Below are 27,500 nucleotides of genomic sequence, written 5' to 3'. Positions count from 1 at the left end.
CGTCGTAGTAGTAGTGTCTCTATATCTCCTCCTCTACCTGCAACATTAGAAACAAGTTCTAAAAACAAAAAGGATTTTAAAAAAAACATCCTGTTAAAAAAAGTTATTTACAAAAAAATGACGGGCTGTGCTTAGATAGGCTGGGGGGGGGCTGTGCCCAGATGAGCTGCGGGTGGGCGTCAGATGGGCTGGGGGGGGCTGTGCCCCTGCGGGTGGGCGTCAGATAGGCTGGGGGGGGCTGTGCCCCTGCGGGTGGGCGTCAGGGGGGCAGCTAGGAAGGGAAGTCTTCCTCATCCGAACGCTGGGCTGTGCTCAGATGGACTGTGCTTGGATGGGCTGTGCTCAGACAAGCTTCTGCAGATACCTAAAGACATAATAATAATAATAATAATAATAATTGTGTCTGCAAAACATAAAGACAGTCATTTACTGTACCCTTCCCTGCAAAAAATAAGGCATAAAATTCTGCCCTGCAGACACTCACCATCTTCCTCTGATGTTCCCGGTCCTTCAACTTAGCCTCAATGACCTGCAGCGTTTGGGCAGGGTCCAGTACATCCAGCACTTCTGCCTGGGCACCTCCGGACTCCCCAGGCCGCATGCTCTGGGCCAGCTCCCTCACGCTCTGCGTGAGCTCACGGAGCTGCTCCCGCATCTCTGAGAACTGCTGATGTACCGTCCTCTGGAAATCTAGATATCAACACAGATGTGGCTATAAGTACATTGACATAAAACTAAATTCAACTCAAAATATATCCCTGCATGCAACATGTTCCTGAAATTGCACGTACCAGCATCTGGAGAGCGGCATGGATTGGGTAGAGGGGTACACGGAGTCAATGCTGCTGGAGCCGTTCTCTTGGGCGATGGCGTCACAGAGCTAACTGAAAACCAAAAGGGATAAAGGGTTAATTATCTGGGGTTAATGTGCGTGCCGCCATTCAATTATTACATTACATTTACATTACATTACAGTCATTTAGCAGACGCTTTTATCCAAAGCGACTAACAATAATTGCATTTAACGTGAATTAATGAACGTTAAATTATCACAGTTCACAGACAACAGTCAAATACCGAATGGATTCTCTGTGTGTGAACAGGTTGGAACAAACCAACTGTAGACTACAGGGGGGGTCTCATCTCATACACTTATTTTCCAACAGAAATAATTTGAAAATAAATAGGAAATATGAAACAGATCCATGGACAAGGTTTAAAAAACGAGAGCGTATTTTTCTTATTTTGTCTACTGTATATTAATGAGGGGGACAGATTGGCATATTTCAATATTCCAGGGGACGTGTCCCCTCCAATGAATACATAGTTACGCCTATGTTGCAAAGACATAGTTAGGGAATCAGCCAATCAGATCGCTGGGATTTGCATATATCTTTAGCAAAGATAAGGTGTGCGTGAGTGTGTGTGTGTCTGTGTGTGTGTGAGTGCGTGTAATTTTTCACTAAGTTCCACATAGACGCACTCACAAACACACACTCACACGCACACCTTATATTTGCTAAAGATATATGCAAATCCCAGCGATCTGATTGGCTGATTCCCTAACTATGTCTTTGCAAGGATAAGGTGTGCGTGTGAGTGTGTCAAATTTTTCAGTAAGTTCCACATAGACGCAGACAGACACACACACACTCACATGCAGACCTGCGAAACGTGGCACTTCCCACCCTCCATAGTAGCTGAACAAATGTCTCTTAACATTGTGTGTGTGTGTGTCTGTGTGTGTGTGCCTGTGACATCTGTGCATATGTCTGTTTGAATAAATGTATGTGTGTCTGTATGTGTGTGTGCGTGTGTGTGTGTGTGTGCGTGTGTGCGTGTGTGTGTGTGCGTGTGTGTGTGTGTGTGTGTGTGTGTGCGTGCGTGTATGTATGTGTGTGTGCGTGTGTGTGTATGTGTGTGTGTGTGTGTGTGTGTATGTGTGTGTGTGTGTGTGTGTGTGCGTGTGTGTGTGTGCGTGTGTGCGTGTGCGTGTGTGCGTGTGTGTGTGTGTGTGTGTGTGCGTGTGTGTGTGTGTGTGCGTGTATGTGTGCGTGCGTGTATGTGTGCGTGTATGTGTGTGTGTGTGTTCCAGGAGGACTCTGATCTCCAGGGTCTCAGGCTGTTCGTGGACGAGCAGGGCCGTCTCCTCAGGGACTTCTCCGAGCAGCTGGAGCAGAGCGTGTCGTCTCTCAAACAGGATGTCGCCGCCATCGTTCGACGCAAACGGGAACGCAGTGGAATCTGGTCCTGAGCAGCGAGTGTTTGGATGTGTGTGATGGTCCCATTAATGACAAGAGTCATTGTCGAGAATTATTTTTGATCAACAAACTCAGCTCACCAAACTATCAACTGTCCAATTGGAAAAACAGAATTGTGTACGGTACATGTGGAAGCTGTCTATGTGTATCTATGTTTAAATAAACTCAATTATTTAATCTGTCTAATGTGAGTGTGGTGTCAACCCCAGACCCAATTCCATTTCAAAGCAGGAAGTTTAATTTTCATTTCAATTTAAATTCTGAATTGATGAACTTGAAACGGCATCGACCCCAAGCTTGTCCTGTCCAGTCACCTCGCTGTGGATGGACACCAGGAAAAGAGGGGAGAACTGGAGGAAATGAATGACTTTCACACGTCTTTGCATTTACCAAAGTATTTATTTAAGATACAGATTAACATATATCAGAGATATTCCCTCTATAAGATTGTATCAAAGATTACAAAATGAAACCCTGTTTGGCAAAATGATACAAATCTACCCACATTAGACACTTGGCTACCTCCATATAAAGCCATGTGACACTCTCTGGTCCTCCAAAATCAGACGATTCAATTAAGATCCATCAGTCTGTCTGATGTTAGAATCCATTAATTAACTGAAGTTAATCTTTTTTTTTTGTTCGTCTTTCTTTTGAGAGTTGAAAAAAAACAACAGAAAAGTTACAGTACTTAAAATCTTGACTTTTAAAAGACGGGTCATTTCATGCATATTACATATTGTACATGTATGCGAACTCTTTGCTGTAAGTATTATAATGTATTACGATTAGTAAAAGTAAACTATTGCTGAACAACAAGAAATCAAAGAATGTATAATGAATTCCCTGAGGAGATTACAGCTTTGCCACAATTCACAATGATTGTGTGCTCTATGGAACATCTGATCATCTACCATCTCCTTTTCATACACATAGCTGAGCAATGTTGGGTTGTCTTATTGTTCAAGAGACCATCACCTATTAATATCCATCAATCTCTCTTAAATCCCTTGATTAAAATGTCAGAATCCATCAATTGATTAAACATATGATGAAATAATTTCCCCCCTTTTTTCTTTGAAGAGCAACGATGGAAAAATAAAGTTGTTTTTTTTTTATACAGAGCTACGACTGAATGTATGTTGCGCTTTATGAAAATAGTCTCTAATACACCATTTTCTTTTGGAACATCTCTTCCTGTCCACTGGCCTACTTTGCTGCCATTCCACAGCTAGGCTGAGACGCTGGGACCATGTTTCCATCCACTTGTCAATCGAATTATGCGAAAATCGCTAAAAATATGAATGCGAATAAAGCCGGTGAACGTGCGTTTCCATCTAGAGCTTTTAATCGGATAAAGCATTTTTCACAAAAGCCTTTTATCGAACAAGAGAAAATCCGACGAGATCGACAGTACAAACTTTTGCTCGATTTTCATGACTTTTAATCGAATTGTAGTGTTTCCAGAAGGCATTTTTAATTCGATATAACTTAATTCGCATAAAACGTGTGGATGGAAACATGGCTACTATCTACACTTGTCTCAGCATGTCTTAGTTGAAGCCAAGTGTTTGATATAAGCAATTGTCCAGATCATACATAATCGTTATCATCACAGAACAGGCCTTGGCACCTTTGCTCATGATCATGTCTATAACGTCCCGCGCTTTCTCCGTTTTATGGAGCTCTGCCTTCACTGAAACCATCTCGTTTTCATTGATCACCCTTTTATCCAGAAGGCTGTCCAGCAGATCGTCGATAACGGACTTGGAAACTCGCTTCACAAACTCCTTCCGTGCAGAACGCAGCTGGTCTTCAGCTGAGCCGCTCTGAGCCTCTGTCTGTCGGTCACACATCAGAAAGGCACCTGGGGGTGGAGAGGAAACGAAGATGTGTTCAGTACAGCCGTGTTGGCTGTGCCAGATGAGTGTTGATGAGAGAGAAGCAGCTGATCACTGCTCTACTCTCACCAGCTAAATCACATTACAAATGATTCTAGAGTCTCACCAGCTAAATCACATTACAGATGAGTAGAGTCTCACCAGCTAAATCACATTACAGATGACTAGAGTCACCAGCTAAATCACATTACAGATGAGTAGAGTCTCACCAGCTAAATCACATTACAGATGACTAGAGTCACCAGCTAAATCACATTACAAATGAGTAGAGTCTCACCAGCTAAATCACATTACAGACGAGTAGAGTCTCACCAGCTAAATCACATTACAGATGAGTAGAGTCTCACCAGCTAAATCACATTACAGATGAGTAGAGTCTCACCAGCTAAATCACATTACAGATGAGTCTAGAGTCTCACCAGCTAAATCACATTACAGATGTGCAGCCAGGCGAAATAGCTCCAGGGGACCTGGTCCCAGGCGAGTTGAACAGCTGTCCACCCAGAGACGGGATCTCTCGTTGCGGCATGAAGTTCGCGGCTAACCCGCCGAGCTCGAGACAGAATGAATACCACCTACTGTACTAGCAAACAAAACATGTTGGGGTGTAGAGGAAACCTCGATGTGTTCAGTACAGCCGTGTTGGCTGTGCCAGATCATTTTTGCCATTGTTTTCGCGTTTGGAAATCCATGGGAGTGAATGCAACTATGGCTCATTCACCTCCATGTATTTCCAAACGCGAAAACAACGGCAGTGAAAAACAATCGGAGTCTGGTAATGATGAGTTTGTAACCCCGATAGTGTGTTCAGCCTGTTATTTTGACTATTTTGGTTCTTGAAGTGATGTTTTTACAGTGAACTTTTAACATTGAAGTCAACGGGCACTTCCGCATCCGGTGAATAAGGTGAATGGAAAGCAATTGGCTATAACAACATAAGAGTGGCAGCATTGACAGCAACTCAAATGAGCTAATCCCATAGCTGTACCATTGCTAGCTAGCCATGAGCGAACTGTTGGATACTGCATTTGCTGTGCAACGTATTCCATTGTCCAGTTGTCAAATCTATTTGCCAACAAACTGTTTGAGAGCCAGCACACCTCAGTGTCCCCTAATCCAAAACATTTTTCATATATCACCTAACCTCTCCAGCACCTCACCAATATCAATTATTTTCTCTCTTTAGAGAAGAGTACAATCCATTACAACTATTGCTTACAATGTTTTATTGTTGTTTTGTAATATTTTATCATGAATATGATAAATAGATGCTGCATGTAGTTAAAGAAAGTGTTATTCAGTTTTTCCGATGCTAAAATTGACTGTAAATCCACGTTTTAAAGCTGATATTTCAAATAATAACTGACTGAGGGAAAGTGCCCCCTGGCGCCCATGGGCGGTTCGCCTCTCTTCCTCCTGTCCTCAGTTTTTTGAGTCACCAACTGCCACTGGTGTGGATGTACTGTACCTGTTAGTGGGATACGTGAGGATGTACTGTACCTGTAAGTGGGATACGTGCCGCCCACACCTCCTCTCCTTTTCCTCCCTGCTTCCGAAGCTTCAGCATCACCTCGTCTGTGTCAGCTCTCAGAAACACCTGGAAGGTGGGGGGGTAGGTTGGACTGTAGCTCCAGTCGTCCTGAACACCCTGAAACACCAAGTGAGGGTCGTTAGCAGATTCATCTGGATCACTCAGAACTCTGACTGGTCTGGATGAATCTAGGCCGGAAAATGACACAACATTGTTATATGGGTTAACTTTCCCTTTATAACTCTTCTGTGCACTGAGCAACATCAAAAACTCTGTTCTAGATGTTTGCCGTTAATCAACAAGTTGAATGCCTTCATATTAAAGAGTAATTAACTAATATTCAACTATTATTAACGTGTGCAACATAATTCACTTCATGTGGCATCGTCCTCTACACAAACGCATCATGTAACGAGTGGCAGTCCACCTCTTTGATCTTGTTTCTCTCCACCACATCGCAGCAGACAGAGTAGGATTCCCCGCGAGTGAGAGTGCAGTCGGAGTAGACGGGCACGTACGCGCTCCCTTTCTGCGTTCTCTCCACCTGGAACGGGCACAAGTTGTGAAAAGTGTCAGCGTTTACGTATTTTTTAGCCATTACCCGATTAACCGAAGGTCCCTACTTTAGATTCATACTATTTCAGAGCGCTTTGGTGTAACCACGTCATTAGATATCATAAAAAATGTTGGGCATTATGAAAGTATTTTTATACTTGGTTTAAAAATAAAGATTCAAGCTGGTTTCAAACAAAGACAATAGTTTATACTATGTTACGATTTGCAAATTCGGACTCGAGCACAGGAAGTGAATCCAGGCTGAGTGAGTCACCGGGGAACGAAATCGATAGTTTATAACGTGAAAAAGGAAGTGACATAGTTTCAGGATGAAGAGGACAGGGAAGTGATGTCACACAGGAAGAATTTGTAGTTTAAACAGACTGATTCTAGAGGAACGGACTACAAAGTTAAAACAACAGTCAAGTAGGAAAACAAAACACTTTGTGACTTGAATTTCATTCCCAGCATGGTGGAAGAACATGTGTACCTCTTTGAGGGGGATGTTCGCCGGCAGAACGATCAGGTTGAGGATAGATCGCAGGGGGCCGAGAGATTTGAGGAAAGGCAGCACCTGTCCTCTGATGGTGATGAGTGGAGATTCTCTCACCAGACCCCATAAGGACAGTTGTGTGATTTCCACCACCACATGCGTGTCAGTTAGCCTCAGGGGTGGCAAAAGGTCCACATAGTAACCACGGACATGGGCCACAGACAATGACTCAAGACCCTCTCCTGGAAGATAGAAAGGTTTCATTGTGTTGTATAGCTGAGTCCTTAGGCAAAGTGAGTTTATTTGTAGAGCACATTTCAGCAACAAGGCAATTCAAAGTGCTTTACATGAGATATTAAAAGCATCATGACAAAGTGCAACACATAAAAGGTCATATAAAACGAAATGGGAAAAAAAGGACATTTAAAACAAAATGCAGGAAAAATAAAATACAGGAATAAAAGTTACAGTGCAGTGTATGAATTCATAATTATTTGATTTAATAAAAAAGCAGCAGCAAAAAGAAAAAGCTTCAGTCTTGATTTAGAAGAACGGAAGTAAGCATAGTATGATCGAGTGTAAGTGGTGTGAAACTCACCAGAGAGAATCTCACAGTGGGGGAGGTGCAGCTGACGGTAAGTCCCCTGAGGACAGCCGATGCTGAACAGGGGTCCTGCGGGGGTCTGGCCTATGGAGGACAGGAGACCCTCGTCCCACTGGACACAGCTGTACAGAATGTCCCCCGGTCCCTCCATCTGAAAGCCCAGGCCTGTCAGACTGCACTGGAACAGACCAGCATGGGGACACTGGAGCCTGGGGGACACAAAAGCGGTCATTACACTATCACATTCAAAATAAAGTGAAGGAAAGTAAGAAATTTGGTACCACGATAGTGAGCGGTCACCTGTATGAAGGCTCTGTAGGTCTTGTGGAGAGTACAGGCTTCAGAATGGACGGGGGCTGGAGGGGGGGGGGGTAGGAAAGCCAAAAGGAAATGACCATTCAGGACGGTCATCTACAACACCCTCACAGGGAACACTGCACTCGGTTCCACAATAAGACATATTTCGGATTTACGTTAAATTGGAAAGTTGTGGACTAATTTCCACATTCAACAAACTCAACCCCCCCCCCCCTCCCTGTTTCCCGCCCATAGGAACTTAGCCTCAGGAATGAAGACAGACAGAGTAGTCTACGATCTGGCAGTCTACCTACCGGCCCCTGTGGTGTGTATTTCCAGCCATGTGCAGGTCCAGGGTTCGGTTTGCTGTCTGGAGATGTCTGTGTCTCGTCCTCTGAGGTGTGGTCATCCACTGGTGTGGATTCCTGGGGGCCTTTATGAAAGCATAAACAGGTCAGACCCACTCCCACTCAGCCAGGAATAACATCTATGGGCCTCAAAATGGAGCAAAGCAAAGCAGAGCTGTAATTCCCCTCGGCAATGTTATTTCCCCTGTCTTTTTTGTTGTTGTGTAAACAATGCTTCTCTTAGGCAGGAAGTACGAACTCCTTGAGTAGAGCCACTGCGCATAGACAAAATATACACTACCTGTACTGCCATTTCCTTTTGATAAATGACTCAACTGAATTCGTGAGTATTACTGACTAAACCTAATACTGTATAAACACAGAGGGCAATTACACAGAGCGAGCAATTAACTGATTATGGTCGAGAAATTATCTGAGTAAAATATTTCTGTGGGTTTTAATGCGTGCCTCAGATATTCACCATCTACTGTTAGTAATCAGTCAGAGAGCCATACTCACTCATTTGTCCACCTCTGCCATCAATGTCAGGAACAGCGTTTCTTGCCACCATCTCCTCTATCTTCTCCAGCAGCTCTGTGACTTGAGTGCCTTCACCCCACTTGTCATTGTTGAGGACATGATATCTGTTCCCACATTTCACTATAAGCCACTGGAGGACCTTGCCTTCTCTCACAATGTGCTGCTCGATGCTTGTGTCTCCCAGACTGTCCCCACCGGTAAACACCACTAGAGTGCGACTCCACACTTTCTCGCCGAGGAGCTCGAGATGTTCCTCGACAGCGTTGGCTATTTCCTCGGTGAACGAGATAACCAGCGGTACGACCAGGAGGAGAGTGTGGGTTCCCTTGGGACACAGAGACACACTGCGTACGATCTCCTGTTTAACCAGCTCCGGAGTGTCCTCTGCAGGGAGGTTCGCCCACCAGCCTGGCGTGTCGACCACAGTGACCTGCCTCTCTGCGACTTCTCCCTGTCTCTTCACACACTGGGCAGCGGCAGCGGTCATCAGGTCAAACTCCTCTCTGCCCAGGATGGTGTTTCCTGATGAGGTCTTTCCTGAACGTCGACACCCCAGGAGCACGATACTCAGCTCTGAGAGACGGAGGGAGTCGCCTGGCAGAAAAGACGCAAAATATTCTTAAGAACACATTTCTTGTGAACGAATTATTATACACAGGAACTTCATCCCTGTTTCCTGCCACCATCTTCTCTATCTTCTACAGCAGCTCTGTGACTTGGACCAGTTTAGAACCATGAGGTCTGTGTTCTCCGAGGTCTGTGCTCTCTGAGCATCATTTCTAGTTCAGATTTGAATTTATTGCATTTTAGTATTATTCCATCCCGCCAGGCTGTAAAGATTGCTTTACTAATTTATTAACTGTGGTTACCAGTAAATGCATGGATAGTGGAGTTTATCCATGTTTTTGTCATTTGATATTATATGTCAGAGTTCCCCTCACATTCAATGACCAACCTTCCTGTGATTCTTTTGACTTTGGGTCCTACAGTAGCTGAGTGTGTTGACAAAGCAGCAAGGATGGGGAAACACAACCAATAAATACAACCAATAAATATTGGAATGTGCATTACCTATCTTTGCTTCATTGTTAGGACCGAATCTCAAGGAATCGCTGAAAAGTTGTCATTGGTCACGTATGGATTTTGAAAGTTGTCATTGGTCATGTACAGGAAAAACTCACCCATGCTTGTTCGAAGTTTCTGTCTCTCTTTCGTCATGTCTTCCTCCTTCTTCATCGCTTTCTTGACCGATGACTCTCTCCTGCGTTCGAGCGTGAGTATCTCTTTGTCGATCTCATAGTGGCCTCCTCCGTTTCCTGCCACCATCTCCTTCATCTTGTCCAGCAGCTCTGTGACCTGAGTGGGATCATCCCTGTTCCAGTTGTTGAGGACATGATACCTGTTCCCACATTTCTCAACAAGCCACTGGAGGGCCGTCCCTTCTCTCTCGATGTGCTGCTCGATGGTTGCGTCTCCCACAAAGTTCCCACAGATGAACAGCACTATGGCGTGACCCCACACTCTATCACTGAGAAGCTGCAGGTGACCCACTAGCGACCTTCTGTGTTCCTCTGTGAACGACTCATCCAGACGTATGACCAGGAGGAAGGCGTGGGGTCCCGGGAGACACAGAGACACACTGCGTACGATCTCCTGTTTGACCAGCTCCGACGTGACCTCTGCGGGGAGATTGACCAACCACCCTGGAGTATCGACCACAGTGACCTGGACCCCTGCTACCTCTCTCTGGTTCTTCACAGACTGAGTAGTTCTCTTCAAGTTAAACACCCCTCTGCCCAGAATGGTATTTCCCGATGTACTCTTCCCTACAAATCTCCAACCCAGCAGCACCATCCTCAACTCTGAGATAGGGGGGGTGTTAGCTGGCAGACACAGGGAGAAAGAGAGAGAGAACATTATTTCTTTTCACATTTTACAATGAAGCCGTTAATAGTGTTATTAACTGAAATATCATTATCAGGTAATCCTAACATAAGACAATGCAGAAATATCTTCTATTTGTGATTGTTTCGGTTTATTTATTTTAATCTGTTGAATGTCGATGAGCAAAACATTATGTTTTGTTCGTATAGAACACTTCGGTTATTTTGTGTTACAATCTACAGTAGATCTACAGTCGGTATACTCAATAACGCACAATTAATTAAATAGCACCAAGAATGCAGTAGACACTGAAGTAAACTCACCCATTTGTGATCTGAGAGTCTCCCTCTGTTTCTGCACATTCACCAGCCGCTGTCGTGCTCTCTCTTCCTCCGCTCTCCTTCTGCCCTCTATACTCTCTAGTATCTCTCTATCTACCCCATAGTGGTCTCCTCCGTTCCCCGCCACCACCTCCTCGATCTTGTCCAACAGCTCTGTGACCTGAGTGACGTCACTCGTGTTCTGGTTGTTGAGGACGTGATACCTGTTCCCGCATTTCTCAACGAGCGTCTGGAGGGCCGTCCCTTCTCTCTCGATGTGCTGCTCGATGCTTGTGTCCCCCAGCCAGTCCCCACAGGTGAACAGCACCATTGTGTGACTCCAGACTCTCTCACTGAGAAGCTGCAGGTGTACCTCTATCGATTTTTGGTGATGCTCTGTGAATGACCTATCTAGCCGTATGACCAGGAGGAGAGTGTGGGGTCCCGGGGGACACAGAGACACACTGCGTACTATCTCCTGTTTAACCATCGCCGTAGTGATCTCCACACGGATATTCACGAACCAGCAAGGAGTGTCGATCACAGTGACCCGCCTCTCGGCTACTTCTCCCTGTCTCTTCACACAGTGAGCACTTCTCCTCAGGTCAAACTCTCTGCCCACGATGGTGTTCGCGGATGAACTCTTCCCTACGGCACCGTACCCCAGTAGCACCATCCTCAGCTCTGAGAGAAAGGGGGAGCCACCTGTGACAGAGAGAGAGAGAGAGAGAGAGAGAGAGAGAGAGAGAGAGAGAGAGAGAGGGTAGAGGGAAAAAGATTGTTGCTTGTTAGCAAGGATACTGTTGTTAACTTTAACTTTGATACATTTTGATTAAGGATAATTGTTAAAGGTGTAGTAAATGGAAAATGCATGTTCAGCCCTGTTGTAAGGTTACTTATGATCATATACAATGGTTCAGATCAAAACGTTGACAAAACTAGCACTTTTGAGAAAGTCTGATAATTGCTCTACCACCGTTTTGGCCATACAATGGATGTGGAAAATCATTCAAAAAACATGTTAAACTCTCAATTTCAAAGACACATCCACATCATATGTGGCCGTTCTACTGTACTATTTACATTCTGCAGGCTGACACGCTCTTACCAACCTTTTCTTTTTGTACCGATACCATGTATCAGTTTAAATACTGTATGTTTTTTTTGCAACAGAAGCTGAAAGAGCCCATTTGGACAGCACACAGAGGAGATGGCATATCTATCACACTAATATTCTCTGCATTATTTCGTACGGTCATGTAAACAACAATAATCTGAAGTTCTTTTGTGTCATAACCTGTCTCTGCATTGTCAGTATTGTCACACACACACTGAAATAAACTCACCCATTTGTGATCTGAGAGTCTTTCTCTGTTCCTGCATCTTCCTCATCCTCTCTTGTGCTCTCTCTTCCTCAGCTCTCACTCTCACCTCCATCCTCTCCAGTATCTCTCTGTCTATCTCAAAGTGGCTTCCGTTCCCTGCCACCATCTTCTCCATCTTGTCCAGCAGCTCTGTGACTTGAGTAGCAACCTTGTTCTCAATGTTGAGGATGTGATACCTGTTCCCACACTTCTTAACAAGACACTGAAGGGCCTCCCTTCTCTCAATGTGCTGCTCGATGGTTGTGTCTCCCAGACACTCCGCCGGGGTGAACACAACCATGGTGTGACTCCAGACTCGATCAGTGAGAAGCTGCAGGTGCTGCTCTACTGATATTCTCTCCTCCTCTGAGTATGAAGTTGATTGAATCCCTATGAACAGGAGGAAGGCGTGGGGTCCTGGGGGACACATAGTCACACTGCGTACTATCTCCTGTTTGACCAGCTCAATAGTCCTTTCAACAGGGTGATCATAATTCCATCCTGGAGTGTTGACCATAGTGACCTGCCTCCCTGCTACTTCTCCCTGTCTCTTCACACACTGAGCAGTGCTCCTCGGCTCAAACTCCTCTCTGCCCAGGATGGTGTTTGCGGATGAACTCTTCCCTGATCCTCGACTACCCAGAAGCACAGTCCTCAGCTCTGGGAGATGGGGGGCGTCACCTGTCCGAGAGGGAGAGAAAGGCCATGTTAATGTAATTTCAAGTGATCACCCATGTGTTCACTCCAAAAATAGTTTTTCTGTTTTCCTACTTGACTGTTGTTCTAACTTTGTAGTTCGTTCTCATAGATCAGTCTGTTAAAACTACAAATGCTTCCTGTGTGACATCACTTCCCTGTCCTCTTCATCCTGAACTTATGTCACTTCCTTTTTCACGTTATAACCATTCTACCTTGTCCTCAAGTGAATCAAAGGTCAAGGTCACCATGACATCACAAAAGGCACTTTTGAACGCTAATGCTAGCTAGCTAATGCTAATTCTAACACTTATGCTAGCTTTAGCTAACTAGAATTAGTGTTAGCATTAGCATTATAGTTAGCATTAGCGTTAGGTTAGCAGTGAGTTAGGGTTAGTTAGGTTAACTGCAACTTGCATTGTTGGGCGGAGGCATTTAGCCACTACGTGGTTTTTCTAGTTTTTTTCTGGAATTTTACCTAAAAATGAGGAGGTTGGAAATCGGTCTAGAATTACTGAGGACTGGAGTCTAGGTTATTTTTCTTCAGAAGAGGTTTTACCAGGACAGTTTTAAGAGCCGATGGGAAAAAACCTGTACTGAGGGAACAGTTAAGAATGGCTAAAGTGTCCTCAGACACAGAGTCAAAAATAGTCTTAAAAAACTTGGTGGGAACAGGATCGAAAAGGCATGTAGACGACTCAAGTTGTGACACCACTGCTCTGTGGAGAAGGAGGGTGATTAAGTAAAACCTTTGGTCTGGCGTTTGGTCAACCTGTTAGCTATCTTATCTCTAAAACATGCTACACATTGCTCACACTTAGAAGTAGAGAACATGTTGACAGGTGTGTAGGGGGCAGGGTTTATGAGGCTGTCAATTGTTGAAAAAAAGCACCCTAGAATTGTTATGATTTCTGTAGATCAATTTTGAGAAGTGATATCTCTTAGCATTTCTTATAACTTATTAAATTATAACTTATAACTTATTTCTTATTTATAAAATAAAATAGGTGGTCAGAAACGGCAGGGTCACTGATAGAAGATACAACAGTCATGAGACCCTCTGAGATCACAAGGTCAAGGGTGATCACAAGGTCAAGGGTGATCACAAGGTCAAGGGTGTGACCTCGGTTGTGAGTGGGTCCAGTGACATGCTGACTAAAGTCCTGTAGGCATAGTGAGATAATGAAATATAGTACTATACTGTATCTTGGCAATGCTAAACAAGTGATGTCTGTCAGTACAAAGTGAAATGTTTGGGGATTTACATGAAGAGGGTTTACCTGAAGCCATTGTTGTCCTTCCTTATTTCTCTCCACCTCTGGATCTGTCCTCCTTCTCTCTTGATCTGCAGAGACTGGATTAATTATTTATTAATTAATAATTATTGACAAATTAAAAGTTCACCCACCTTCGAAAACCGCAGCATACAAAGATGCAAATTTACTCTGCCGAGTGCAAGACGTTTACTGCCAGCCCGACAAGCAAGAAAATATTTAAAATTTTTCTCCTGTCATGTTCATTAAGATTCCAACGAGGAGTAGGCTAGTTTTAGTGTGTTGCCAGCCTGACAAGCAAGAAAATCGTGTTTTCAACTTTGTCCCTAAAGCAATTATCATACATTCAGATCAAGTTACCTCAGACACAGCGACGGCGCAGAGCGAGAGGTAGCCTAATCATTTCAAAAGTTATGGGAGGGCTCACTGGAAGAAAACAGGAGAGGGTCACGCTTTTTTAAATTGTACTCCAAGGGAGGGTTACTGTTTTTTCAGAGTCCAGGCGAGGGTCATACAAATTTTAATTCATCAAAATAAAATATATAATTCAGCTTTTTGGAATTCAGTAAGCTTTTGTATGACCTGCTGTGCTATTGTTTCTCTTTGGCTGCCCTATCAGTTGATCTTTGTGCTTGGCCTAGTCACACCTGGTGATTCAGTGGCGCTCTGCTGGTGATGACTGAGTAGATGCAACAGCATTTCGCTTCACAGTTTTATGTTTATATTGATGCCCTAAACGCCACAGTGAAAGTCCACGAAGATCCGGTTGAAGCCGACAACACCTTCGGACACCTCGCTTTCCAACACACTACCTTCCAGCAGAGACGGATTACGGACCGGGCCAATGGGGCCGGCGCCCAGGGGCCGTTGACTACCAGGGGCCCCCGTTCGCGAAGCCCATCAACAATCTTTTCTTTTGATGCCCGTTCTATAGGGCCCTCTGACTACCAGGGCCCCTGTAGAGGGTCAGGTGCCCAGGTAGTCAGACGGCTCTATAGGAGGGCTGGGGGCCCTGGTAGTCAGAGGGCCCTATAGGAGGGCAGGGGGCCCTGGTAGTCAGAGGGCCCTATAGGAGGGCTGGGGGCCCTGGTAGTCAGAGGGCCCTATAGGAGGGCTGGGGGCCCTGGTAGTCAGCGGGCCCTATAGGAGGGCTGGGGGCCCTGGTAGTCAGAGGGCCCGATAGGAGGGCTGGGGGCCCTGGTAGGGACGTGCTGACCCAGCGATTTGTCGACGGGGGAGGGAGGGTTTACCGCGTCACTGTGATTCTCCAGAACCTGCAGATGGCCCGCACGGCCCTGGTCCCTGGTAGTCAGAGGTCAGAGGGCTCTAGTGCCCCTAGCCCTCCTAAAATGCCCTCTGACCTCTCTCAGTTGTGCACAATGTCTCCCAGTTGACGCCGACTAAATTCAGGGAATGCGCTGCGCACGGGACATAATGGATCAGTAGGTTTTTTCGTTTAAGATGTGCTTTGACCCCATTGTACTTTCCAGGCATGTTACTCACATATATGACTGCCCCTACAGTTGGACAGCTCAGCCCAGTAGTGATTAAGGTACGGTTTGCATAATTAATTAGGCATTTATGACTTATTCATAACATTGTTATGCTAATAAGGCCCTGCAGGTGTTTTGTGAGTGTGCATGTGCGTGCATGTGCGTGCGTGTGTGAGTATGCGCGTGCGTGTTTGTGTGTCCCAGCCAAAGTGGTTGTATTTTAGGTGTGTCACGCGGGTTTTTAGGGGGATTTGCATTAGCATTCGTGTGTGTGTGTTTTGGTTGGTATGTGGGTGATCAAGGCACTTTAGATCCCCCCCAAAAATACAAACACTTCTGCTCATTCGTGGTCCTCATTCGTCTATAGGCCTATGGGTCAATATAACTGCACAAGTTTGGATTTGATTTCGCTCAAGAGCGGAGACATCCCACGCCTTGTGTGCTCAAGCTACTGTATGCTATCAGTCCCTTAGGCTACTCTAGGTAATCAGTCAACCCACTGCTACCAGTAAGCCAACTAGAGATTGGTTCTAGTTGGCTTAGAGCCAATCTCTAAATACCAACATCATTGCTTGCTCAATGATGTTGGTATTTAGCATTATAAGCCCTGTTGTACGGTTATTTACGATTTATTTACGATCATATACAACAGTTCATAACATTTTGACAGACTGTGCATTCTTGAGATATTAGTGCACATTGCTCATGTCACAGATACATACTCAATCCCTTTGGGCTATAAAGTGTGCTACACGGTACCCGTAGAGATCCACTGTAGCTGTGACAATGAGCAACGCAATCGTCAAAATGTTTATATGATCGAATAGATCATACTATTAACTATCAACTGGTCGATTTGTCAGTAGCCTACTCCTGAAGCTGAAAGATGATGTTTATTATGTGATTTGAAGGAAATCGAAAATGAAATCCACTTTCTTTTCTATTGCGTATGCTGAAATACGAGATGTATTTTTTCATAACATGTCATCTATTTGTGATGATTTCTTCTGGCTAGATGATAATAAAAGACTTGATATATGCTTTAGGAAAGGTACTTTACTTTGTAAAGCATGGGGAAAAAAGGCAGACTACTTTGTATGTACTGAACTGAGTTTGAGAAAATGGATTGTTCTTTATTTTGTTACGTTTTTATTCTATGGATTTATTGTACATGTAATTTACTGTATTAATCTGTCTAATGGCATCTTTTGGTGCATGACACAGGAAATAAACCAATATCATATCATATCATAAATCGTAAATGGCGTATGAGGCTAAATACTAAACTAGTCCTTTAATGCCTTTTTTAACTTAATCATATGGGGCACTTCATCAGATTGCATTAGATATGCTACTTATAACTATCCAAGTTGTTATGTGTAGGCCTAACATTCGTGTTATTACTAGAGATTATTCTTACTAATGATTTTTTGTAATTGGTAGGCTTAGTCGAAACAACATGGTGAAAATCTACTTGCAAAAATAAACATGTTTTCCTTTTGGAATAGGGACTACACTACTACAGTCTACGGTATTGCAATATCTACAATATTTTCAATATTTAACAGTAGTTATTACAATATTACAGCTAACACAATTATTGACAAATTAAAAGTGCACCCACCTTGAAACCTGCAGCACGCAAAGACGCAACTTTACTCTGCCGAGTGCAAAAGACGTTTACTGCCTTAAGCAAGAATGCTTTACATTTCTCTCCTGTCATGTCATGTCCCTTTCATGTCCTGTCAAGACATTAAGATTCCAAGAGGAGTAGGGTAGTTTTAGTGTGTTGCCAGCCTGACAAGCAAGAAAATCGTGTTTTTAACTTTGTCCCTAAAGCAAATATCATACATTCAGATCAAGTTACTTTAGACAGCGCCTGCGCAGAGCGACAGGTAATCATTTCTAAATTGATGGGAGAGTTCACTGGAAGAAAACAGGAGAGGGGTCACGCTTTTTAAAATTGTACTCCAAGGGAGGGTTACTGTTTTTTCCAGTCCAGGGGAGGGTCATACACATTTTAATTCATCAAAATAAAAAATAAAAATCAGCTTTTTGGAATTCAGTAAGCTTTTGTATGACCTGCTGTGCTATCGTTACTCTTTGGCTACCCTATCAGTTGATCTTTGGTCTTGGCCTATTCACACCTGGTGAATCAGTGACGCTCTGATGACGGAGTAGATCTAGCAACTCGCGTGCGAACAGACATCAAGTTGTACAGTATTCAAGTTGTACGAATGGTCCCGTAGTACAACTTTATATCTACGGATTCATCTTTTTTAGTCAAAAGGTGCATCAAACTTTGCCCACTTCATACATTAGCCGGTTGCGAGACACGTATATATATATATATATATATATATATATATCTGCATGCATGTACATCTGTCATTAGATTCAGCTGCTGTTGTGAGTAATGCTTTCTGTGTGCAGCCTCTCAGAGTCAACACTGATATTAGATAGATAGATAGATAGATAGATAGATAGATAGATAGATAGATAGATAGACAGACAGATAGATAGATAGATAGATAGACAGATAGATAGATAGACAGACAGACAGATAGATAGACAGACAGACAGACAGACAGACAGACAGACAGACAGATAGATAGATAGACAGACAGACAGACAGACAGACAGACAGATAGATAGATAGATAGATAGATAGATAGATAAACAGATAGATATAGCATATATACATACATACGTATGTATCCTTTCTTCCTCATTGGATGCTGCTAGCTTGCTATACTGTATGGAAACAATGCAATCATTGAAAAAGGAAACAATAAACAATCACTTTTGTTTTTATTTAAATAGTTGTTCATTGAGCAGACATTTTAAAGTCGGTATCTTACATGGCACACAAAGACAGGCAAGGCAAAACATCGTTAAATAATCTTTCACAGAAAGAACAGTCGTAAAGAGTTAAAGTTTCACATACTGTAGGTTAGCAACAGTGACTCGAACAGGGAAGACAACGACACGCAAAACAAGTGTGCAAGACTGGAACTTGAACTAACAACAATCAGACTACATACAATCAGGCCTACCTCCACATACACACAGAGTAGGACTACCTCTACATACACACAGAGTAGGCCTATATACACACAGAGTAGGCCTATATACACACAGAGTAGGCCTATATACACACAGAGTAGGCCTATATACACGGCATGCAGAGTAGCCTATCTCTACATACACAGAATAGGCCTATCTCTACACACATACAGGGTAGGCCTATCTCTACATACACACAGAGTAGACCTGTCTCTACACACATACAGGGTAGGCCTATCTCTACATACACACAGAGTAGACCTATCTCTACATACATGCAGAGTAGGCCTATCTCTACATACACACAGAGTAGACCTATCTCTACATACATGCAGAGTAGGCCTATCTCTACATACACACAGAGTAGGTCTATCTACATACACACACAGAGTAGGCCTATCTCTACACACACACAGAGTAGGCCTATCTCTACGTACACACAGAGTAGGTCTATCTACATACACACACAGAGTAGGCCTATCTCTACATACACCGAGTAGGCCTATCTCTACATACACACAGAGTAGGCCTATCTCTACATACACACAGAGTAGGCCTATCTCTACATACACACAGAGTAGGTCTATATACACACAGAGAAGGCCTATCTCTACATACACAAACTGTAGGCATGTACACACAGAGTAGGCCTATATACACACAGAGAAGGCCTATCTCTACATACACAAACTGTAGGCATGTACACACAGAGTAGGCCTATATACACACAGAGTAGGCCTATATACACACAGAGTAGGCCTGTCTACATACACACAGAGTAGGCCTATCTCTACATACACGTATGTCTATCTCTGCTGAAGGCTACCTCTCCTCCTAGGGCTCATAAACTGATGGTCAAGTTCCCAGACACAGATTAAACCTGAATTAGACCAGGAGAACATGTCGCTGGAGCTTTCTATGAACAAGGGACTACTAGTTCAAGGCTAATCCTAATCTATGTGGGCTAACCGCCCCAGTGGAACCGTTCAGCGTCTAAGAGGCGTGGAGAACACCAGCTTGTTTACTCATCTCAATATTTTGTTGCAACACTGCCCCTTGTGGCGACATATGGCAGTGTTCATCTGGTCTTCAGACAGCCTGTTCAATAACATCTTTTTTTTTTTTTTTTTTACTAGAACTTAAAACATTGGTTAGGAAGAGTGGTTTTATAGTGAAGTGACTTTAAGGATAATTAGCATGCACCATGTGGACAGATATACATGTCCTCTCCTCCACAGGTATTCCTTTTGCACCGAATATTTTATACATTATTATTATTATACATTATTGTGGTTATCAACATGATCAATGACGAGGAGGACCAGCAGACGGTATCATCAGTGTGATCAGCAGCGCCTCTCGCAACGTAATACACGGCATCTCCTAACTTCCTGCATAAACGGACAGCAAGGTTAAACAATCACATCGACTCATCTCATTGTCACACACACTCATACCGAAGACAATTCACGGCAAGTTACCATCATACCGGGATACTTCCCAGTGTGCACTGCAGCAGATACACACCAGGGACTGGTATCTAAAATCAAGTCATTGGAGGAAAGGAGACGGAGGTGGGAGAGACATGAACTGGTAGAGAGACAAGAATCACTGTGTGGGTGGACTCTTAGACTGGCTTGTTGTTTCGTTGTTTTGTTGATGATGCACAATTGGCAATTTGAGAGATTCTCCAGTCAGTGAGACTAAAAGTCTTTGACGCTTAATCCTCTACGTCTCAATGAACAAAATTCTGATTTCTAAAATTATAAAATAAAATATAATATTCAGTGCATTCAATAAAATTTCAATAAAATTCATACAACCAAAGCAAAAATGCATACATCAACTGGATCTGCTTTCCCCATCTTGATCATCAACCCATTTATAAAGAAAGAGACAGAGAGAGAGATGGAGAGAGGAAGACAGAGACAGAGAGAGACAGGGAGAGGAAGAGAGACCGATTTAGAGAGAAGGACAGAGAGACGGAGCGAGAGAGATGGCCAAACAGACATGTGAAGAGCATGTGATGGCTTCATCCACGTCCTGAGTTTATGCTTGCATTGCTCATTAGTACAGAAATCACAGTGATTTTTATATTTCTCAAACTCCTCTGTGCATGTGAGAGAGAGAGAGAGAGAGAGAGAGAGAGAGAGTGCAGACCTACACCCCTAACCAGAGTTAACAAACAACTAAGGAATCCCGCTTAGCTTCGACGAGGGACTGGGAACCATAGCGACTGACTCTTGTTGTCATGGGGAGGTTTCCTGTGATGCTGTCTGCTCAATGCGCTGTTCTTCACACGGTTAAGTTCACTCTATTCAGATTTAGCTCGTCCTAAACACCACGTGGTTGGCGTGTCAGCCGGGATGTGTCGCCATGTGTAGCAAGACGTCAATTAGGGTACTGCTTTATTTGGTGGGAACTTGTCCGTGCTCCTCGGTAAAAAAGCACTGTAATTCGGCGTCCGATTTTACCCACTGAGCAAAGACACGTCTAAAAGACGTCTTTTAGATGTCTTTTTCGTCTTTTTCGGACGTCCAAAGACATCCAATTAGGAGCCAGAATGAACTTTTTTTTTAGACGTTCAGATATTGAACCCGTTCTGCACGTCCACAGACGTCTTAGAGGGGTTCAAGCCAGACGTTTGAATATTGAGGGGTCCAGCAGACGTACAAACGGGGTTCTGGACCGACGGACGTTATTAAGACATGATCTGAACGTCTCCCTGACGTTGTGTGTTTGCTGGGTAAATTCGATCCAGGATTCGAACTCTTACTAGGAAGGTTCCGGTGTCCCAGTGAGCCCAAGGCAGCCATATTGGTCCATCAGTAGACTTGCCGTGGTCGGGAGGGTGCCATCTTGTTTCTGGATGACTAGTGGTGTGGTAGACAGTCAGTGCTGTGGGGCGTTTGTGTTCAAAATGGTGGGTCCATGTGCTTTGTTGTCCCTGCCGGTGTCCTGTCCGGACGCTGCTCTGGGGTCTCCTCAGCTGGTGGCCAGGGGCTGGGCCTGGGGGTGCGTTTGGGGCAGCTGCTCCCTCCAGTAGGTCAGCTGGCTGAAGGTGTCGGAGAAGTCAGGGTCCGACCCGGGGCGCAACAGGGGGAAGATGTGGTCCACCACCTCACACAGCCGCCCGAACCTAAGACACACACACACACAGGCAGGCACACACACACACACACAGGCAGGCACACACACACATGCAGGCACGCACACACACACACACACACATTAGAGGGATGGAATTCAGATGTCTCTATGGACACGAGAGGGAGATGGACATTAAATAACGGCCTTTTCAGAATGACCGAGAGTTAGACTCAGAGAGATAATGCGAGAGAGTTAGAGAGAGTGAGAGAATTAAGAGTTAGAGAGAGTTAGACTCAGAGAGATAGTCAGAGAGATAATGCGAGAGAGTTAGAGAGAGAGAGAAAATTAAGAGTTAGAGAGAGTTAGAGTTAGAGAGTCAGAGAGAGTGAGAGAATTAAGAGTTAGAGAGAGTTAGAGAGAGTGAGAGAATTAAGAGTTAGAGAGAGTTAGAGAGAGTTAGAGAGAGTGAGAGAATTAAGAGTTAGAGAGAGTCAGAGAGTCAGAGAGAGTTAGAGAGAGTTAGAGAGAATTAGAGAGAGTTAGAGAGTCAGAGAGAGTTAGAGAGAGTTAGAGAGTTAGAGAGAGTTAGAGAGTCAGAGAGAGTTAGAGAGAGTTAGAGAGAGTTAGAGAGAGTTAGAGAGAGTTAGAGGGTCAGAGAGAGTTAGAGAGAGTTAGAGAGAGTTAGAGAGTCAGAGAGAGTTAGAGAGAGTTAGAGAGAGTTAGAGAGTCAGAGAGAGTTAGAGTTAGAGAGAGTTAGAGAGAGTTAGAGAGAGTTAGAGAGAGTTAGAGAGAGTTAGAGAGTCAGAGAGAGTTAGAGAGTCAGAGAGAGTTAGAGAGAGTTAGAGAGTCAGAGAGAGTTAGAGAGTTAGAGAGAGTTAGAGAGAGTTAGAGAGAGTTGGAGAGAGTGAGAGAATTAAGAGTTAGAGAGAGTTAGAGAGAGTTAGAGAGAGTTAGAGAGAGTGAGAGAATTAAGAGTTAGAGAGAGTTAGAGAGTCAGAGAGTCAGAGAGAGTTAGAGAGAGTTAGAGAGAGTTAGAGAGAGTTAGAGAGTCAGAGAGAGTTAGAGAGAGTTAGAGAGAGTTAGAGAGTCAGAGAGAGTTAGAGAGAGTTAGAGAGAGTTAGAGAGAGTTAGAGAGGGTTAGAGAGAGTTAGAGAGTCAGAGAGAGTTAGAGAGAGTTAGAGAGAGTTAGAGAGAGTTAGAGAGTCAGAGAGAGAGAGAATTAAGAGTTAGAGAGAGTTAGAGAGAGTTAGAGAGTCAGAGAGAGTTAGAGAGTCAGAGAGAGTTAGAGAGAGTTAGAGAGAGTTAGAGAGAGTTAGAGAGAGTTAGAGAGTCAGAGAGAGTTAGAGAGAGTTAGAGAGAGTTAGAGAGTCAGAGAGAGTTAGAGAGAGTTAGAGAGAGTGAGAGAATTAAGAGTTAGAGAGAGTTAGAGAGAGTTAGAGAGTCAGAGAGTTAGAGAGAGTTAGAGAGTCAGAGAGAGTTAGAGAGAGTTAGAGAGAGTTAGAGAGTCAGAGAGAGTGAGAGAATTAAGAGTTAGAGAGAGTTAGACAGAGTTAGAGAGTCAGAGAGAGTGAGAGAATTAAGAGTTAGAGAGAGTTAGAGAGAGTTAGAGAGAGTTAGAGAGAGTTAGAGAGTCAGAGAGAGTTAGAGAATTAAGAGTTAGAGAGAGTTAGAGAGAGTTAGAGAGTCAGAGAGAGTTAGAGAGAGTTAGAGAGAGTTAGAGAGAGTTAGAGAGAGTTAGAGAGAGTTAGAGAGTCAGAGAGAGTTAGAGAGAGTTAGAGAGAGTTAGAGAGAGTTAGAGAGTCAGAGAGAGTTAGAGAATTAAGAGTTAGAGAGAGTTAGAGAGAGTTAGAGAGTCAGAGAGAGTTAGAGAGAGTTAGAGAGAGTTAGAGAGAGTTAGAGAGAGTTAGAGAGTCAGAGAGAGTTAGAGAATTAAGAGTTAGAGAGAGTTAGAGAGAGTTAGAGAGTCAGAGAGAGTTAGAGAGAGTTAGAGAGAGTTAGAGAGAGTTAGAGAGTCAGAGAGAGTTAGAGAGAGTGAGAGAATTAAGAGTTAGAGAGAGTTAGAGAGAGTTAGAGAGAGTTAGAGAGTCAGAGAGTTAGAGAGAGTTAGAGAGAGTTAGAGAGAGTTAGAGAGTCAGAGAGAGTTAGACATACGAGGAGATGTTGGTCTTGGCGTGTTCCTGGATCAGCTCTCCCTTAGGGTTGACTGTGAAGATCCTGTTTAAAGGAACTCCCACTTCCTTGTAGGAATACACATCCTGCACAACACACAACAAAACCTATCAACACCACAATAACAACGACATAACTAACCATCCATCAAGTCTGTATTTACGTCTGTAAATGTCACATTCTCAGGACATTTTGGAAAAAAGGCCCAGGTCGCAAAGGTTCACCCCATGTTTAAAGTCGCACTGAAATGAAAAAAGCATTCTGTCCCATTTTGGTTCACATAATTGGTCATAGTGTTCACCTATTCAACGATATATGCCAAAAAATTTACAAAGTCTACTTTTGTTGTAATCTTATATCAAAGTATATAATTTCTTACTTCCTGGAAAACGGTAGGTCACGTGCAATGACGACAACAGGTACCTTAGATTTTAGACCAATAATCTCACGACATCCACCCGTCAATCAACGCTATCCTTCTATCGAATCTGTCTAAAGTTCTTAAAACCCGCCCACTTGTCAATGTTCCAATCAAATTCCTCTAAACATGTCCCACCCTCATAGCTGATTTGCGTCGGAAACACGTCAAACTACGGAAGTTAGATGATCTCAAACGTCCGTTTCTGTGCGACTTTAAAGAAAGGATAAAATAAGGAAAGCCAGTAGGCGTCTCACCGTGGCTCTGTTCCCGAAGGCGGCGTAGAAGGGCTCTGTGTTTGGGTGGAACAGCTGCTTGATGTCTGTCAAACACTCAACCTTGAACTTCTCCGGCTTCTTCTCTATCACCTCTCTGAGGGAAAGTAAGTAAGTAAAGTAAGTAAGTAAGTAAAGTAAGTAAGTAAGTAAGTAAGTAAGTAAGTAAAGTAAGTAAGTAAAGTAAGTAAAGTAAGTAAGTAAAGTAAGTAAGTAAGTAAGTAAGTAAGTAAAGTAAGTAAGTAAGTAAGTAAGTAAGTAAAGTAAGTAAGTAAGTAAGTAAGTAAAGTAAGTAAGTAAGTAAGTAAGTAAGTAAGTAAAGTAAGTAAGTAAGTAAGTCAGTAAGTAAGTAAAGTAAGTAAGTAAGTAAGTAAGTAAGTAAGTAAAGTAAGTAAGTAAGTAAGTAAGTAAAGTAAGTAAGTAAGTAAGTAAGTAAGTAAGTAGAGTAAGTAAGTAAGTAAAGTAAGTAAGTAAAGTAAGTAAGTAAGTAAGTAAGTAAGTAAAGTAAGTAAGTAAGTAAGTAAAGTAAGTAAGTACACTTGATTTATATAGCACTTCTCACAGAGAGGACTCACAAAGTGCTTCACACAGGGCAGCAGAGACTGAATGAGTGAACGAATCAATGAATTGAGTGAATTGATGGATGGATGGATGATCAATGTGTGTGTGTGTGTGTGTGTGTGTGTGTGTGTGTGTGTGTGTGTGTGTGTATCGCCCACCTGTGCAGAGCGGAGAAGAGGCTGCTGGGACTGAGGAGAACGGGGCCCACGGGCAGCATGGTCCCTCTCTCGTTGACCCAGTGGAGGTAGCCGCGCGTCATGGCCGCCATGCCTATAGCCCTCGCCGAGCAGTACAGGAACTTGTACCCATTCCTGAGAAGAGGTAGACACACGGAGAGAGAGAGGGAAAGAGAAAGAGAGTTCCCCAGCTGTTCCATAACGAGGAGCAGAGAGTAGTTTTGTCGCTTGCTGTGTGACGAGCGTTAGGGACAGGTCATCCCGTCCAGAGGCCCGTCGCCATGGCAGCAGGGTGGTACTGTACTGTACTGTAAGTCCATCCTGCATATTGAACCTGTGTATAATAGGTGCACGTGGGGGTACCCACTTGCTGACGCGGTGATAGAGGCGCGCGATACCCTGGTGTGTCCAGTCTTTACCCAGGGTGGGCAGGATGTGACCCAGAGTGTCTGACCTGGGGGGCGGGGGCGGGGGGGGGAGGGGGGGCAAAGGCATCATCAGCTCAACGGTCAGAGATGCACATAAATAAACAACACACAAACACACAGAGTTATGGAAACACACACACACGCAGTCACGCGGGGACCCTACCGGGTGATGGTGCCGTCGATGTCGGAGATGACGATCTTGTCGTCCCAGCTCCAGAGGTAGATGGTGCCCTGGCAACGGCAGGTGCCCTGGTACTGGGTCGTCACGCTGAACACCACGTCGTTAGCGCCGTCCTTCAGCTGCAGACTGGCCTAAGGGTCACGCAGGTAACGCACACACACACACACACACACACAAGCATGCACGCACACACACACACGCGCACACACACACACACACACACACACACACAAGCATGCACACACACACAAGCACGCACACACACACGCACACACGCACGCACGCACGCACACACACACACACACACAGAGGTACAAATACGCGGTGGGTAAAACGGGGTTAGAGGTAAGATTACTATGGCAACAGTAACGCCATGGCAACAGTAATGTCACGTGACGGGGGTCTCACCAGCTGCTCCGAGGTCAGGCGGAGGGTCTTCCGGTAGCAGACGCCCCCCGCTGTGAGCAGCCGCCCTGCCTGGCCCTCGGCCGGACCCTGACTGGACAACCTGTGGTCCTCATCGCTGGAGGACGACTCCTCGTGCATCCTGGGAGAAGACGAAGAAGAAGAAGAAGAATGATTTGTATGATTTATTTTATTTGTTTATGATTTATATTTGGAGGGGTGTATTTGGTGTAATAGTTTGGTGTAATAACAACAGTTACAGATGTACGGTTTATGATTTATATTTGGACGGGTTGGGGTGTGTTTGGTTTGATAATAACAGTTACAGATGTACTGTACTGCACTCTCACCATGCTGGACTGTAAACAAATACTGTACCATCAACCCAGGTGTGGCATTAAGGACACACACACACACACACACACACACACACACACACACACCTGTTGACGGAGGCCATGCTGAGGGAGGTCTCTGGTCCGTCCCCTGCTCCGCCCTCGGAGACAGAGTCCTGCAGACAGAGGGGCCTCAGAATCAAACACTCACAAAGTCAGGGGCCGTTCCCATCTTGGTGCCTTTGGCGAGATTTTGGATTTGTTTGTTTTTACCTCCAGAATTAGAAAAGTAACTGCAGCGATGTCCTCTGCTCAAAACACACAGTCCCAAGTGAGGTCTGACCTGCCCTAGGCTAACATTGTTATGTTATTTTTATTTATAACATTACTAGAATTATTTTGCCATTAGCTTTACCCAAGCTGACCAACTTTTGTTGTGTTGCTCAATCAATCAAAGCTTTATTTGTAGAGCGCATTTCATACCCAGAGGCAACACAATGCGCTTTACAGAGAACAAGGGAGGAGGGCATACGACCCACTCTCTACATATTCCAGAGGGAAGCAAAAAAACAGTAATCACCCGGGGGCCAGATAAGTGAGCTGTAAAAATTCTTCCCTGACCCCTCTCAACAAGGCGATGGAGCTCCTGGAGTATGTTTGTCTACCGGCTAAGAACATTTATAGAGAAGAATTTATTTTTTTTATGATTATTATTAACTATAACTATTAACTATTATAACTTATTTTTGTTATACGTTATTTATAACTTAGTACCTAGAGAGTAAAAATCTTAGTATTTGTTAGGCCTGTGCATTACTTCGTAATTAAATATGACA

General features: G+C 44.0%; 2 protein-coding genes across 2 annotated transcripts in view; one reads left to right on the top strand and one right to left on the bottom strand.

Moving 5' to 3' along the window:
• The window catches only part of kif28 (kinesin family member 28), a gene marked incomplete at both ends in the record, with an annotated part of 14,634 nt that extends 12,380 nt beyond the window's left edge, over positions 1–2,254 (top strand). The window contains one exon of the mRNA XM_084460476.1: positions 2,096–2,254. Within this exon, the coding sequence (XP_084316602.1) occupies positions 2,096–2,254 (159 nt within the window). The remainder of the gene's footprint in view (positions 1–2,095) is intronic.
• A 17,477-nt stretch (positions 2,255–19,731) lies between these two features.
• Positions 19,732–27,500, bottom strand: part of LOC311327439 (phosphatidate phosphatase LPIN1-like) — a 26,888-nt gene continuing 19,119 nt past the window's right edge. The window contains exons 14-21 of the mRNA XM_084460475.1: positions 26,773–26,840; positions 26,333–26,471; positions 25,907–26,055; positions 25,683–25,769; positions 25,298–25,450; positions 24,561–24,675; positions 23,868–23,971; positions 19,732–21,765 (exon numbers count right to left, since the gene is read on the bottom strand). Coding sequence (XP_084316601.1) covers positions 21,612–21,765; positions 23,868–23,971; positions 24,561–24,675; positions 25,298–25,450; positions 25,683–25,769; positions 25,907–26,055; positions 26,333–26,471; positions 26,773–26,840 — 969 coding nt within the window. The 3' untranslated portion in view covers positions 19,732–21,611. The remainder of the gene's footprint in view (positions 21,766–23,867; positions 23,972–24,560; positions 24,676–25,297; positions 25,451–25,682; positions 25,770–25,906; positions 26,056–26,332; positions 26,472–26,772; positions 26,841–27,500) is intronic.

Source organism: Borostomias antarcticus, assembly GCF_949987555.1.
Source record: "Borostomias antarcticus genome assembly, chromosome: 32".
NCBI lineage: Eukaryota > Metazoa > Chordata > Actinopteri > Stomiiformes > Stomiidae > Borostomias > Borostomias antarcticus.
This window is presented reverse-complemented; position numbering and strand designations above follow the sequence as displayed.